At 41.7% G+C, this 15384-nt stretch overlaps 1 protein-coding gene across 2 annotated transcripts in view; it reads right to left on the bottom strand.

Annotated features, from left to right (window-relative positions):
* LOC115474287 (leishmanolysin-like peptidase) overlaps positions 1 to 15384 on the bottom strand; it is a 73509-nt gene that overhangs the window by 46818 nt on the left and 11307 nt on the right. For both annotated transcript variants that reach the window (XM_030209690.1, XM_030209691.1), the window contains exons 5-6: positions 8207 to 8324; positions 1910 to 2088 (exon numbers count right to left, since the gene is read on the bottom strand). In XM_030209690.1, the coding sequence (XP_030065550.1) occupies positions 1910 to 2088; positions 8207 to 8324 (297 nt within the window). The remainder of the gene's footprint in view (positions 1 to 1909; positions 2089 to 8206; positions 8325 to 15384) is intronic.

Below are 15384 nucleotides of genomic sequence, written 5' to 3'. Positions count from 1 at the left end.
TGTACCATCAGCATTGTCACATCAAAAATCTGCTCAGTAGCACCTACATCCAATGGTCCTAGGGATCCTTCAGGGCCGTACCATCACCCATCAGGACAATATTCTTCTTGATCAACGCTGACACTATGGCATCAACCATAGGAGGCCATAAGGGTTCCCTATCCTGGTATGGAGGCGGACTATGGACTGGGCAATTGGGAAAGGAGCATCGGGCAAATACCAGTCTGAATCACGACCCTAATGTTCGGGTGCATAGGGAAAGACCTGGAGGACTTCTGAATGCCCTTCAAAAGCAGATACACCATCTGCGGCACCTCTTTATGAGCCTCTTCAAACTTCAGCATCGACAAGACTTGGGAGATGTGCTCCTGCAACTCCTCCTGATGAAAGATACAGACCACAGAGAAGCCCTTGCCCGAAGCAACTTCTCCCTCTAAGTGTCTTCCCATAAACTCTGATCCAGAAGCTCCTCTCTGGCCGTTCTGATCCTCCTCTGACCACGGAGAACAGCACTCCAGGGAGATCCAGGACCCCCTCTTATATTGCTGCCCCACCTATTGGCCTCCTAAAGGCAGAAGGCCTTGTACATGGCCAGAAAAAAATCCGGTAAAAAAATAAAAAATCAACCCTGAAGGAGCCAGGCAATATCAAGGCCCCAGCTAGGGCCCAAGGGGAGACACAGGCTCTAACTGCGACAGCTGCTCCGATCCCAACACAGCATTCAAAATGGCAGTTCCCGCCGCCTCCCAAAAATCAGAGCCACTGCCATTAACTGCCCTTCATCATTAAGTACTCCCACCTTGTCCCCGAAAGAAGGGCCCGGATTAGGCACAGCCACCACCGCTGAATTTGCTACCTCAATGTCTCCTCGGCTGGCAGAGAATATGTAACGCCCTGCTGATTTCAGGCTCTGGCGCTTACAAAGGGAGCAGTGCTTCAGGAACTAAGAACTCATCATGCCACCTGCACTGCCCAGGGAATCCACCGTGAAAAAAACGTAACATGAGAGGAAACCAGTGGCACTGCGAGGAGCAGGTTGCAAGTAAGCCACTCAAACTGCTCAGCCATTTAAAACTGTCAGAAGTGTTTAATCTACTCTAGACTCCTCAGGCTCTCAAAGCTGCCTGGCTGCCACTAGACAGAGAAGGCCAGCCGAGGCACCCAACACAAAAAACACCTCAAAAGAGGTAAGAGGGAGGGGGAATGGAAGGAGGGACTTGACCACCATGGTCGTTCCATAGCTTAGGAGCTGTGAAGCAAGATGCTGGCGGATGGGTAATACCAAGCACTTTTTTTGATGTTTAACTTTTTGTTAGAAACTTGAACACAATAGGCAAACAATATCACAATATATATCTGCTCCTGATGTATATCTTGGTAATCTAGCTTTATTTTTTTCAATATTTATGCACACTCATCTCCCTCCCCCTCTCCTAAAACATTAATTCACATCACAGGTCACAATAACTCTTCCCCTTTCCCTAATCTATGCTCTCCTTCAACTCCTGAACACACAACCCTTCTGTGCATAAATATTGATACTGCAAAACCGTATGTACACAACAGCATTCCAGCACATTTGCAAATTTTCACTAATACATGGTTTTCTACAGCTCTAGCTGCCCTTAGCACATAGCTGTGTGCATATATGCCCAGTGTGCTCTCTCAGGTTAGTGTACAAGTTGTAGGCAGGTTCTATTTGCATCAGTGAGCAAAAAGCTGGCATTATGCTTACGTTAAAAAGCCATATGCTAAGCTATCAATGCATAGTTCTAATGTAAACTTACTGCGTCAGCCCATAAATTAATATTAGCAAAAAAACATGAAAAGCAGATATTTTCCAATCCACATTACTTCAATGTATAAATTCTTTAACTTATTAAACAAAAGCTGAGAATAATTTGTTTACCTGTCCATTTTTGCTTCAAGTTGACAGTATGCTGCGTAAGCAACAATATTTTCCTGGCCACATCTCTCAGTAGACAGTGCACTAACATACAGTACAAAGTCTGCATCCTCAACACCTTCTCTGTCGGGTATACCAACACTTCCACAGTGCCAGCCATCTGCACTGCATATCATACATTGCTAAGACAGATCAGTGAAGAAGAAAGTGAAAGAAAATATACAGCCTTGTAAGGACATGCAGACTTAAGACATTTATTCCAAAGAACTAACATTTCATACAGACTGGAGAACAATGAACTGTACTGATCATCTGATGTCTAAGAATTGGGTACTAAGCCTATAAATCCTCCAATATGGATGCCTCCTCATGGCCCTCCTCTGTGCCTGTGTGTCTCATACAACATTTCCTGCAAAAATCATTTCTTCAATTTGCTCATGGCTCCTAGGATCCTCTACCTACACTAGAGAACCCACCATGCACATACACTCAGCTACAGAATCTCTCTCTTTCTCTCTCTCTACACCAAATGGCAGAGAGGCAACCAGCCAGAAACACCCTAGGGCAAGGATAACACTCAGAATTTGAGAAAAGCACAGCAGGGGTGGAAGATGGGGATTGAAAAAAATCCAGGATGCTTTAAGTGAGATTCCACAAAGGGTAATAAGAACAGGATACCAAGCAGGGAAATAAAAGATAGCCAATGAAAGACATTTTTTAAACCTGCTAAATATAATGAAAAGTTGCATACACACACTGCCTTCCCATAACATATTGCTCCTCTCCCCTCCACACAGGCACCTACCTTTCTCTTCTCCTGGGTCATCCTTCCCCTGTACATATACTCAAGTATCTCTCCTTGTACCTGTATATATATACAGGTATAAGGAGAGATATATATGTACAGGTACAAGGTATGTAAGTACCTGTATATATGTAAAACGCTTTGAATGTAGTTGCAAAATACCACAGAAAGGCGGTATATCAAGTCCCCTTTCCCTTTCTGCTATTAAACCTGTCATCCCTGACACACAGACACCCATTTCTCTCCTCTCCTGCTGCCGACCCTCCCTCCAGCACACAGGTCCAGCATCCCCCCTCCCGCATTCATGTGGCTCTTCATAGGGTCTCCACAGCTATTTCCACATGCTACTTGCAAATGATGCCTTCCCTCTGCTATGGCAAAGTGAAATAGGATAGGCAGGGGAGAGAAAGCAATGCTGGACAACAGACAGGAGTTAAACAGTTTGATCATGATTAAAAAATGTAATCATAGTAAAATAAAAAAAAAATTTATGTAATCACATTTATAGTACACTAAATGCCCACCCCTATTATAAAGCAGTTAATAATAATCATGAGAAAAGAACAGGAGCGGTTTTAGCAATAATATATACATTTTTTTATATTAAGTAAAGAAAATTACCATTTTTGGAGATTGGAGATAAAATAAAACATGGAGAATCCTCCATTGTATGTTATTGTCCCTCCTGGTAAATGGAAAGATGCTCAAAGATTTTTTTGTTGTTGTTGTTTTAGATCAGAGGTTGAATTTCCAAATATTGTTTTATTTGGAGATATTCATTTCATCTTAAAAATCTGACTGTTGAGAAAGTCAGTCAGGTTAAGAATTTTTTTTTTAGCCTTGCTGGGTTTCATACTCTGACATTTTCTACTCATGTTAAGAGTTATCAATTAGATATATTTGCATATAGGTTTTTAACTTTGTCCTCTTTTAGGGGATTGTTTACTAAAGCTTAGCTCGAGTTATCTGTAGCAGGGCCCATAGGAATAAAATGGGCCCTGCTGCAGATAACTTGAGCTAAGCTTTAGTAAACAGGGGGGCTAATGTTTCAAATATAGCATGGTGTCCATTAATTTGGACAGATCTTTATTGATTACACTTTGTAATGCATTGCAAAGAAAGAAAACATTGAAAACAGGTCAAATGAAGTAAAATTGATCCCCTAATTTTTTGGCATAAGGTAGACAATGAAACTGGCCACAATTCCACTTCTAAAGGGTCCTTTTCAGTATGGAATACACTATATAGAAATGTTTTAGATGAAATGGCACCGCTGAAACGGAGAAAAAAGACTGGCTAGGAAAACAGTGGAATGGTTTTTCAGAAGAGTTAATGAATGATAAAGAAAGCTTGAAAGAAAATGGTTAAAATGTCAAAATGAGGATAAAAAATTATGGAGGATGACAAATAAATACAAGCTAAAGATTCAGCAAACAAAGCTATCATATTATTCAAAAAAAATTTCGGACAGGATTAGCTGGATTTTAAAATATTATACAAGCTTGTAAACAAAATTACATAAAATCTCCAGAGCCCAAATGCTGGCTGATTGTAGCTCTAAAACGAAACAGTTTGAGAAAATTAGATTCGCAGGACTCTTTACATTACATTCTTCAGATGAGTTAGTTGAAGATCATTTGAGTAATACTGGAATAGCTATGGCAGCGGAAAGGATTTGTTCCCTGTGACAGAACAGTGTGTTTTAAGTCTATGATAATTATTTTGATATTTTCCTGCAATGTATTTCTCTAGTTTGGCCAGCAGGTGGTGCATGTTTATGCTTAAAGCTGTTACACAGAACTAACCTTTCCTTCTTTAGTTAACACAGAGAAAGGGGAAGTGCCTGCAGTGATGTAAGCAGCTATTTTCAAATGTTGTTGTTCTGGGCTCTGATTGGCCTGAAGTTACCCAGGAGATACTGGTTTTGCCTCCAGTCTTAGCCAGGAAGAAAAGAGAGTAGGATCTCTTTGCTGAGGCTCTGTGAACAGAATATTTCCTAAGGCAAAAGGTAAAAGACGATATAGCGGGATCCTCCCGGATTCAATTAAAAACACCTTTAAAAGTTCATTTTTTTCTTTGCCCAGTCATTTAGATAGGGACGTTTTACATATATCCACAAAAAAAATTGTTTTTAAAAGAAGACTGTTGATGTATTCAACGCTGAAGATTATTCTGCCGGACCCTCATATTTTCGTAGCAATCTTGTCCTCCTTAAAAGTTGCAAGGCCCCCATTGTGCGACGGTAAAGTTACGTTACAGGGGGCGTGACTTAGCGGGATCTAGCATTCTTGGGGTAAAAAAAATTTTCTGACAGAAGGAGCGCTCCTTTGTTTTGATGGCCACCGCTGCTTACAGTATGCAGCGATCACTAGCCATAACCCAGCGCTGCAGTTCTCTATTATCCTCTTTCCTGGCGAATCTTGAAGGAGGTTTAATAGACTGGAGTGGAAGTGAGCCTATTTAGTCCACTATAAGCAAGGAAGTCATCTGGTTAATCTCTGTTTCCACTGCCCCGCGCAGCAGTCATTGCCGTTCACTCAAAACACAGCAAGCAAACCTATGAGTTGCTGCATCCACATTGTCATTCTTTATTGTTTGCCCATCTGTAACAAGTCTAACACTGTTTTTGTTGGATAGGCAGTGCCTTCCAAGGTAGGAGAGAAAACACATCTATATATATAAAACTCACCCTCAACGTTCTATTGTCGGATGACGTCACTGAAGCCAAGGTTCGTAAGTTCGAAGCTCTGAAGCCAAGAAACTCACAGCCTCGGGGCCCCGCCCTCGCGTCAAACTTTATGACGTTGAGGGTGGAGGCGGACCAATTCACTCACATTGACGACGGCCAGGGCGCCGCAGTGGGCCACCCACTGACGACGAAGGTGCGTTGGGTGGGGGGGCCACAGTCACACATCGACGGCGGCCACGGCGGTGCAATGCCGTCACTAACAACCAAGGTGCGTTCGGTGGGGGTGGGGGCACAGGAAAGCCTTGCTAGTGCCCATTTCATTGGCTCCAGAAACGGGCCTTTTTTTTTTTACTAGTAATTGAATATCACTAAAACAACTTCAAAAATTATTGTAGCTAGTAGAAACAGCAATGATAAATTCTGTAGTTTGTGCTCATTTTTCTTCACTGTTATTCTATACAATTCAGATAGCCAGATTTCAGTGAGATTGTGAGAATATCCTGTTTCCTGATAGGTTCATCTTAACTGTTGTAGTAATCTGCTTTGGGAAGCCTGGTGTTTATAAAGATGATGGAATATATTGAAATTAAATGGAAGTAGAATTAAACTCTCCTTTATTTGGGGCATATGGAATCACATATTCATCTGTTTTGTATTAGTTTACATTTTAGATACACAAATGGATTATTCTGTTTTGAACATGTTTCAGGGGCAAGTGGTTTTATAAGTCCAAATAAATATAAATATTTTGTTTCATGCAGATCTCTTTTGTTTAAACATAACTACATGGGCTAGAAGCCCCTAATGCAGTCCATTGGTTTTCTTATATTTTGTTCTTGTGATCACTTATACTGTGCCAAAACTGAAAACAGAGATAAGAGTTGAGGTTAAATGAGGGGACATGGGATAAGCTTATCTGGTCCACAGGAGACGGTATGACTATAAAGTTGAAGCCAGTCCCGCTGCAGCAACCATCTCCATTTGTCAAAAACAATAGCAAAGGAGATTTGCATTCTCTCTTGTTAGGGGGTAGAAGATCAAAGAGTAGTTGTGGGGGCTGGTGGAATTTTCAAGGGTCTGAAGGGAGGGGGGGGGGGGGCGTTATTTTCCAAAATATATTTGTCAGTACTCCAGAAGCTGCTTTGTTATTTCCAGTGCTGTATTGTGGTTTTCATTGGAGCACTAGATACCTGCTATTTTCTTCATGATGACAATAAGCATAGTTTTCTATAAACATACTTGCAAAAGATTTAATGCCCATGTGTGCCATTTTTTTTTAATTTCACAGAAATGTCATTTATTTTAAAGCTTCCCCTATGAACTTGTAACAAGTTTTAAATCAGCAAAACTGCATTAAAAATTATTCTACCTGCTAGACACAGCAGAAACTCTCTTTGCATATGCCCAGAATTTTCTGGAAGGGCTGTTTACACCTAAATCCAGCTGTTTTGCTGATTTAAAATTTTATGTTATATCTTCATAGGGGAAGCTTTAAAATAAATGACATTTTTGTCAAATTAAAAAAAATGACACACATAGACACTCCTGTTATAAAATTATCCCCACGCTTGTAAAATAGGGGGCTAAGGTTTATTCCGTTGTTGACCCAGGACATTTAAGTAATTTTGTGGAGGCTAGGAAACTGCCAGTTCTGATTGTAGCGTCCTCTCCCATAGTGAATGTGGCTGACACAGAATAGTTTAGTCTTCTATGTATAAATGTTAATGTAACTAAGCCTCTGGAAGAAATTTCCTGCTCATTTTCCTAATATATTGGAATAGGTTCTCCTCCTTTCCATTTTCCTTTGTCCCTCTCTCCTTTTTCTTTTATTGAGGTTGTATATACTGTCTAAGTCCATATTTGAACTTCCATTTTTTTTAATTGATGTTAGTTTCTTGGAATAGATGGTATTTTATGTTGTCAAATGTTCTACTTGAGATGTAATATAAACTTGCTATAAACAAATTAAAAAAAAATTATTCCCACACATGAATCCTTGGAACTAGAGATCACAGGAAACAATTTACTTCTCACATTTTTAGGTTCAGGTTTTACTTGCACAAAGTCACAGGAATATAGTTTCTTTTCACCTGCACACTTAGCAAAGCCAGGAAACATATGTCCCCAACTGCCACAGGTACAGCTCTGCTTTTGTTTCCCTTTATTTTTAAGCCAGCAGTTTTTTTTTACTACTACTACTAATCATTTCTATAGCGCTACCTGATGTACGCAGTGCTGTACATATTATATGCATTTACTTTAACTGTTCATAGAGGGTTTACAATCTAAGTTTTGGTACCTGGGGCAATGGAGGGTTGTGACTTGCCCAAGGTCACAAGGAGCGGCAGTGGGAATTGAACCCAGTTCCCCAAGATCAAAGTCTGCTGCACTAACCACTAGGCTACTCCTCCACTCCAGTTTTTTCCAGCTCCTCTGAGCTTCCAGCTCAAATCAGAACCAGGTCTACGAACTGGCACCATCTGTTCTCATTTGCAACTACCTGAAGATTTTTCCACCTATTCAATTTAGCCCATGCATTACAGCCACAGACCTTTGATGGACACCAAACACTAAAGTTCCTTGTAGAACCTTCACAACATAGACCCTAAATCTGGTCATTAGATGTGACTATTGTGCCGACTCCTTCCCTGCTGGGGCCAGAGAAACACTACTTCTATAGCATCCTCAGAGGAAGCCTGAGCCTGGAATGGACCACTAAGCGTAGGCTCCGCAGATAGAGTCCTAACTATATTGCAAGCGGAGGAGGTCTGAACAGAAAAAAAGTGTGTATAAAAAGTTTAGTTACCTGCAAGTGTTCCTCAGGAACTATAACTGGACCACATCTTGTGTACTGTGCACAGGCTCCACTGCAGTACCTGCGAGGGTCACCTCTCTTCCTTAAATACTGATCACTTGCACATTGTCTTTATGTAAATTGTTTAAAGAAAATTAAAAAAAAATACATATTAATATATCCATATATATCCATCTGGTAAATGTGTATAAATAAAGAATGCAGCTTTGCAACCTGTTTTCTTTCAAACAAATTCAGGAAATTTTCAAAGTTTTCATTTCAAAGTGCTTTCCATCACAATTCAGTATGAAAAGGCCTGTGTGCACTGACAAAGGTGACTCACAGTCATATAAATGCAATAATTTAAAGAGGAATTGGGAGCACTTCCATAGTAGAGATGTGTAAATGTGAAACTGACTCTTACTAGGAAAGTCATTTTCAGTATTTTACGGTAATCTAAATGAAGGCACCATAAAATAAATTATATACAGATATAAATCAATCCACACCTGTGAAGAAACAGTGTGTTTTAAGCCTGTAAAACGTATTGGATATTTTCCTGCCTTAATTATGTCCTGAAGTGTATTTCTCCTATTTGGCCAGCAGGTGGTGTTTTGTTGCTATAAAGCTGTTACAGAGAACTGAATGTTCTTTTCTTTAGTTTAACACAAGCAGGCAGAAAGCAGCAGTATATTTTTGAAATTTAGTTGACTGGGCTCTGATTGGACCAGGAGCTCATTTCCTTTAGAGCGTACTGGTTTTGCCTCCAGCCTTAGCCAGGAAGAAAAGAGAGCAAGATCTGTGAAGGAACAGTGTGTTTTAAGCCTGTAAAACATATTGGATATTTTCCTGCCTTAATTATGTCCTGAAGTGTATTTCTCCTATTTGGCCAGAAGGTGGTGTTTCATTGCTATAAAGCTGTTACAGAGAACTGAGAGGGTCTTTTACTAAGGTGCACTCACGTTTTTGGCACGCGCTAAACCTTAGAGATGGCAATGCATTCATATGGGCGTCTCTAACGTTTAGTGCACCTCCAATTTTAACACACGCCAAAAACGTGTGTGCGCCTTAGTAAAAGTCCCTCTGAATGTTCTTTTTTTTAGTTTAAAACAAGCAGGAAAAAAAGCAAAAATGTATTTGTACTGAGTTGTATTCTACCAATATGACATGGCTTTAGTGGTGTATGGAGTGTTTTTACAAGGACAATATTGTGTTTGTTTATTTTTTACACCAATAAAAATATTTAAACATAAAACAAGCAGGAAGCAAGCAGCAGTATATTTTTGAAATTTTATTGTCTGGGCTCTGATTGGACCAGGAGCTCATTTCCTTTAGAGCATACTGGTTTTGCCTCCAGCCTTAGCCAGGAAAAAAAAAAAGAGAGCAGGATCTGTTTGCTAAGGCCCTGTGATCAGTTAAATATGATAATCTGTGAAGAGCATATTTCCTGATCTTCCCAGGTACTTTTTAGGAAGTAAACAAATGTTTAGTGTTATAATTGATCCATATTTCAGTTACCTATTATTGTTTGCCGACTGCACATTTTTTGTTCATTGTTCAATATATTTTTAAGACAAACAATTGTTTATTGCTCTGCCTGTCTGGAACGTGTGTTGGGTCTGTGAGTGCTTTCTGGGAGTGTGGCCCCAGTAACTTAGAAATAACTGGGGATAATTTGAGAGTGAGAGATTCGCCCAGAAGCAGTTGTGACCCAGTCAGTGGGAGAAGAGTGCTAGTGTAGAGCACGAGTGGCAAGTGCAGGCAGCCCTGAGCTGTGCTGGGGATAGACCTCTAAGTGGCCGCAGAGTAACCCCAGGCAAGTGGCTAGGCATTTCGTGACAACACCCCAAAGAGCTTACAATCTAACGGGATACTGGAGGAGCCAGGAAACAACCTGAGCCACCCAAGGTCACAGTAAATACCAAAAGCAGAAGCACAACTCGAACTCAGGTAACTTGGCTATTCTTCCCAGTTGCTCCTGAAGCTTATATAGTCTAGGTGACAGAAAAGTAGTGTTAGGTCATCCACCTCAGAAGTGGCTACATGTATGGTTCTGAAGCATTAAAAAGGTTTTGAATAATCAAGTACCATCTATCATTGCTGTGAACTTAAGAATGTATCAGCCCATCTAGGCCATTAAGGTCTGCCTGCAAGAACCTTTTGGATGTTCCATCATTTCTCATCAGACTTGAATAGAGGTCCTCTATTTTTTATATTGCTGGGCCAAACCTATGGAACACACTGCCATAACAGCTGACATCAGCTAAGAGCACAAACATTTTTTAAGAGAGTCTTTGAAGACCTTTTATGGAAGGCTTTTGGAGACAAATCTTTTTTTGTGACTACTGCACTACAGCTTATAGATTGCAGAAGATGAGGCATAGTAAATTTATAACTTTGATATTTTGTGTTTTTACCTGATTGAAAATGGCATTATGTTAAACTATTTATTAATTTGCTTTTATGTATTTTCATTTGCTTTTATTTATTATGTATGTTTTGTTGTTTCTCGCCAAGAATAGTAATTGAGTGAGAAGGTTACAAGTTCTTAAATCAATCGTATGGTGTGTTACTCTACAGAGAAAAATCCTAAATAATAATAAGCACCTCCAACGTTCTGAAGCTGACTGCGTGGCACAAAAACATTGAACCATTCGTGCTCTCCGTCTGATGAAATGACGTCGGAACTTCCTGGTACGTCACACGCAGCTGTGACCAACCAGAACAAAGCACCACGATACACAACAAGGCAATCCCTTCGCCATGCCCCCCCCCCCCCCCCCCCGGGGTCACAGCCGCTCACCCCTCCACCCCCCCAGGGTGCCAATGCTCCTCCCCTCCACCCCCCCAGAGGTCACTGCAGCCACTGCTCCCCCTCCACCCCCCCCCCCCCCGAGATCGCCGCCGCTCCCCCCCCCCCACCGTCCGACGTCAGCTCAGCTGCCATTTCCAGCCACTGCTGCTTCTCCTGTTGAGCAGCAGCGGCCAGAACAAAAACAAAACAAAAAAAAAATCCTGAAAAAATGCTTTCAAAAAGGAAGCCGGGCACCGCAGGCAGCCATCGGCTGTCAGTTCTGCATCCGCTCCTCCTCTCACCTCTCACGTTGCTGCGCTCCTCCGGGGTTCTACTCCAGTTGGATGATGTAGAGGGTGACTGGATCATATTATGCACACTATAATTATATCAGAAATTATGCACACACAATTGCATAATTCCCCATGGTATATGGTGTCTTTTAAAATAGGCTACAAATAGGGCCTTCTTCACCTCAAAATCTAGTTCACCCGTTTATAAAATTACCCTCAATATCTGTATGTGCTGGAAGGAAGTGACGTCATCACCTAAGATAGAAGCCTGAACTCAGAGCTCCTCCAGCTCTAATTTTTCATCTGTAAATATCCCATGTAACAGGAGTAATCTGCGCTCCAACTGTGTACAACCAGATAGGTCTCACTCTACTGCGTTGGAAGATGCTGGAATGTCACTCCCTCAGCAAACAAATCTTAAGGATTTTGCCTATAATCCACAATACCAGCCACAAACAGCAGTGGTAACAAAGATGGCGTCGGGTGGCGAACTGACACCGCTCCCCAACTTAGGCAGTGCTTGGGAACCGAACAGGAGTTGGTTGAAAAACCAGCGGAATTGAGAGAACCACTGCAGCAGCTTTGGATACTGCTACAAGAGATAAAACACGATATCAAAGTGGTAAGACAGGAGATCTCAACGTTAGCAGCGGAGCTCCGAGGGAAGATATGGGAAATAGGCCACTGAGTAGAGGATTCGGAGATGCGTATTGAAGAGCATCAAGAAGCCCTCACTGGCCTATAAGCCTTCTTTGCCAAACAATGAACAAACAAACACATCCTATTACTGGACAAAGTGGAAGATCTGGAAAATCAGAGCCGTCACTCGAATATTCGTATTGGGGGGGGGGGGGGGGGGGTGCAGAAACAGCGAACTGGTGGTACAGAAGATTGCTAGCATGCCGGAGCACATTAACCTGGACAGAGCCCATCGTGTGGTAAATCGCCCAAGGGCCAATCTACCCAGAGACATAACAGCCTGTTTTACCAATTATAAGATTAAGGAAGCAGTCCTGCAGCAAGCTAAAGTGAAAAGTCTGATCATATTGGATACATACAGCGTGGAACTGTATCAAGACTTGGCGACACTGACCCTACGCCACAGAAGAGAACTTAGGACTCTAACCGCATACTTCAGAGAAAAGGGGTTGAAATACAGTTGGCAATATCCCTTTGCATTGGCCTTCTATTTAGAAGGGAAATGCTGTATTATAAAAATCGCAGGATGAGGCCAGCGCCATTTTTCCTGACTTGGAACCTTCTTCTGCATTTTCTAATTCAACCAAATCATCACAACTCTATGATCCGAGGTCATGTAGTTCTCGCCCCAAATGGCAGTGGGTTTCCAGGAGCAGAGGACATTTGACGCGTCAGAAATCAACCTCTACACTGCTAGCTGCATCTGGAACATGAGAAATATAGTGACTGGTCTGGAAAAAACTTATGTGAATCAGTGGCTACAAGAAGAGATTCCGCATCTCCTGGACATCGGGACTATCACTGGAATCTAAGGTTGGACATGCTGGTGGTTTATTTAGTTGTAGGACTTGAAAAGTTATATAACATGGGACTTTGGGAGGCATATGCTTTACTTATATAAAGGAATGTGCATCAATGGCCTCTTCCTCTTACATGTCCTTTTTGACCATGCCCAGTGCGGTATGCCTTCCTGTCTCCATTGACAGAAGCTTGTGAGGGGGAGGGGAGGAGGATTGGGGGGATATTAAAGGGAGAGTATTGGGGATTTATACTGCAATTGATGGAGGGGCAGTTCCTTCGAGGTGGATGGAAGTATTGGAGGAGACCTGGGATTGAGCTATTAAGGGGTAGTGATCTACAAGTTACACATGCTGGAATTGATATGTATGTCCCTTAATGTTAAGGGTCTGAATGTACCATATAAACATCAACTATTATTTAACGAGGCGACTCGGCTGCAGGCGGATGTGCTCTTTATTCAAGAGACTCATTATCTAAATATGATTATTTACTTAAGCAGATAAGGTATACTGTAGAGCAGTTTGCTTTCAGTTGAGTCTGCCTCAAAACTGCAGGGGAGGATATACTGTTGGGTGTGCAAGAAAATCATAGATAGAGGTGCTTTTTGATACCGATTGTGAAACTTCGGGGTTTGGTATTCACCTTTCTTAATTTATATGCACCCAATCAAAACCAAGGACTGTCTTTTCAACAAGTGTCAGATATTCTGGCAAATAATGTAGAAGGTATGCTTTTGATAGGGGCAATTTTAATATTACCCTGAACCCCATGAAGGATAATTCAGCCATTAGAGTTAATTATACAGAAAGGGATTGTGCCCTGGCCCTTTCATTTGTAGCTAAATGAGGCATTCATGACATATGGATGGAGGTACCTGGGAGTGAAAGGGATTATACCTATTATTCTAATTTGCATGACACACATTCTAGGATTGACATGTGGTTAGGTGACTTCCTAATCAGAAGATCTGTTTCTGCAATAGATATACACCCCCAAGGACATGGTCAGACCATGTTCCCCTCACAGTACATTTAGTTTTTACTAGGGGGAAGACTCATCATCTCCCCTGGATGTTGCAGGATAGATTGCTGGATAACCCAGAACATCTACAGCAATTAGAAAAAAGCCTTCGAGAGTATTTGCAAATCAATGATACTCCAGACTGAACTCCCTTGACGTTATGGGAGTGTCTGAAGGTGGTAATGAGGGGGGGCATCTCATATCCTCGCAGGCACACCTCAATCAGGAAGTCTGAAGGAAGGAGCAGCAGTTTTGGGATGAAATATCTGATTTAGAATACCTTTGTAAACAAGGGAAGGGTACACCTACTCAATTCATGCACTGCATGAATTGAGATTGGGTCTCTATGATCTGGAGCTAGCTACAATCAAGGGTAGATTAAATCAAACTAACAAGAATAGTTTGAGTTTAATAATAGAGCGAGTAAATTATTATCAGATAAACTAAAGCAGCAGGCAACTCGAAATTACATTTACATGATTCTAGGTGCCCACTCTAACATATGTACTACTACTACTACTTGATATTTCTAAAGCGCTACTAGGGTTACGCAGCGCTGTACAATTTAACATGTACAACTGACACAGCTATTCAGCAGGCCTTTTTAAACTACTAAGAGCAACTCTACACTCTGGAGAATCACCCCTCTTGGGAAGATACAGAAAAATTCCTGGAGGGGTTGGCTCTTCCAGGGATGACTCCATCTGAGGTAGAGGGACTACCCACTCCTATTACTCAGGAGGTGGTGCTCTGGGCCATTAAGACCCTCCCATCGGGCAAGGCACTGGGATCAGACGGATTTGGCAATAAGTTCTACAAAAAATGTAAGGGTATCTTGGTCCTGGTGCTAACCAGAGTTTATAACTCTATCAAAGAAGACACTGTTTTGCCCTATTGGTGGCGCTTACCTATGGTGACCATCCTACTGAAACCGGGTAAATCTGCACATTTATGTAGCTTGTATAGGCCCATTTCACTCTTGGGTACTGATTACAAGATTTTTACTAAAATACTGGCTAATAGATTACAAAAGGTTCTGCCTCATCTTATACATAGTAACATAGTAGATGACGGCAGAAAAAGACCTGCACAGTCCATCCAGTCTGCCCAACAAGACAAACTCCATGATGACCAGATGGAATCTGTCCAGGGCAGACAAACGGTGGATAATATCAGACGGGCTTTATGGCTGATTGCAGCTGTAGAGAAGGGTGGAGATCCAGCTATCATGGTATCATTGGATGCAGAGAAGGCCTTTGATGGGCTTTCCTGGCCTTTCCTGACAGCTATACTGCAGAAGATAGGTTTGTTGGGGCCTTCTTTGCAGCGCATTCAGGCACTATATAAGTATCCCTTTGCTATGCTCAAGCTTAATGGCTCATGCACTGCCACTTTTGAGTTGCGGAGGGGCACTCACCAGGGCTGTGCACTCTCCCCTTTATTATTTATCAATTGAACCTTTGGCAGCTATAATTTGTACATCTTCAGCTATATCTGGAATCCAAGTGGGAGGGTGGATCCATAAACTAATGATGTTTGCAGCTGATATACTTCTTAAGTTAACCAACCCCCAAACTTCCCTG

The sequence above is a fragment of the Microcaecilia unicolor genome, chromosome 7, assembly GCF_901765095.1.
Source record: "Microcaecilia unicolor chromosome 7, aMicUni1.1, whole genome shotgun sequence".
NCBI classification, from domain to species: domain Eukaryota; kingdom Metazoa; phylum Chordata; class Amphibia; order Gymnophiona; family Siphonopidae; genus Microcaecilia; species Microcaecilia unicolor.
The sequence above is the reverse complement of the archived record's forward strand: the minus strand, read 5'-3'. Positions and strand labels throughout refer to the sequence as shown.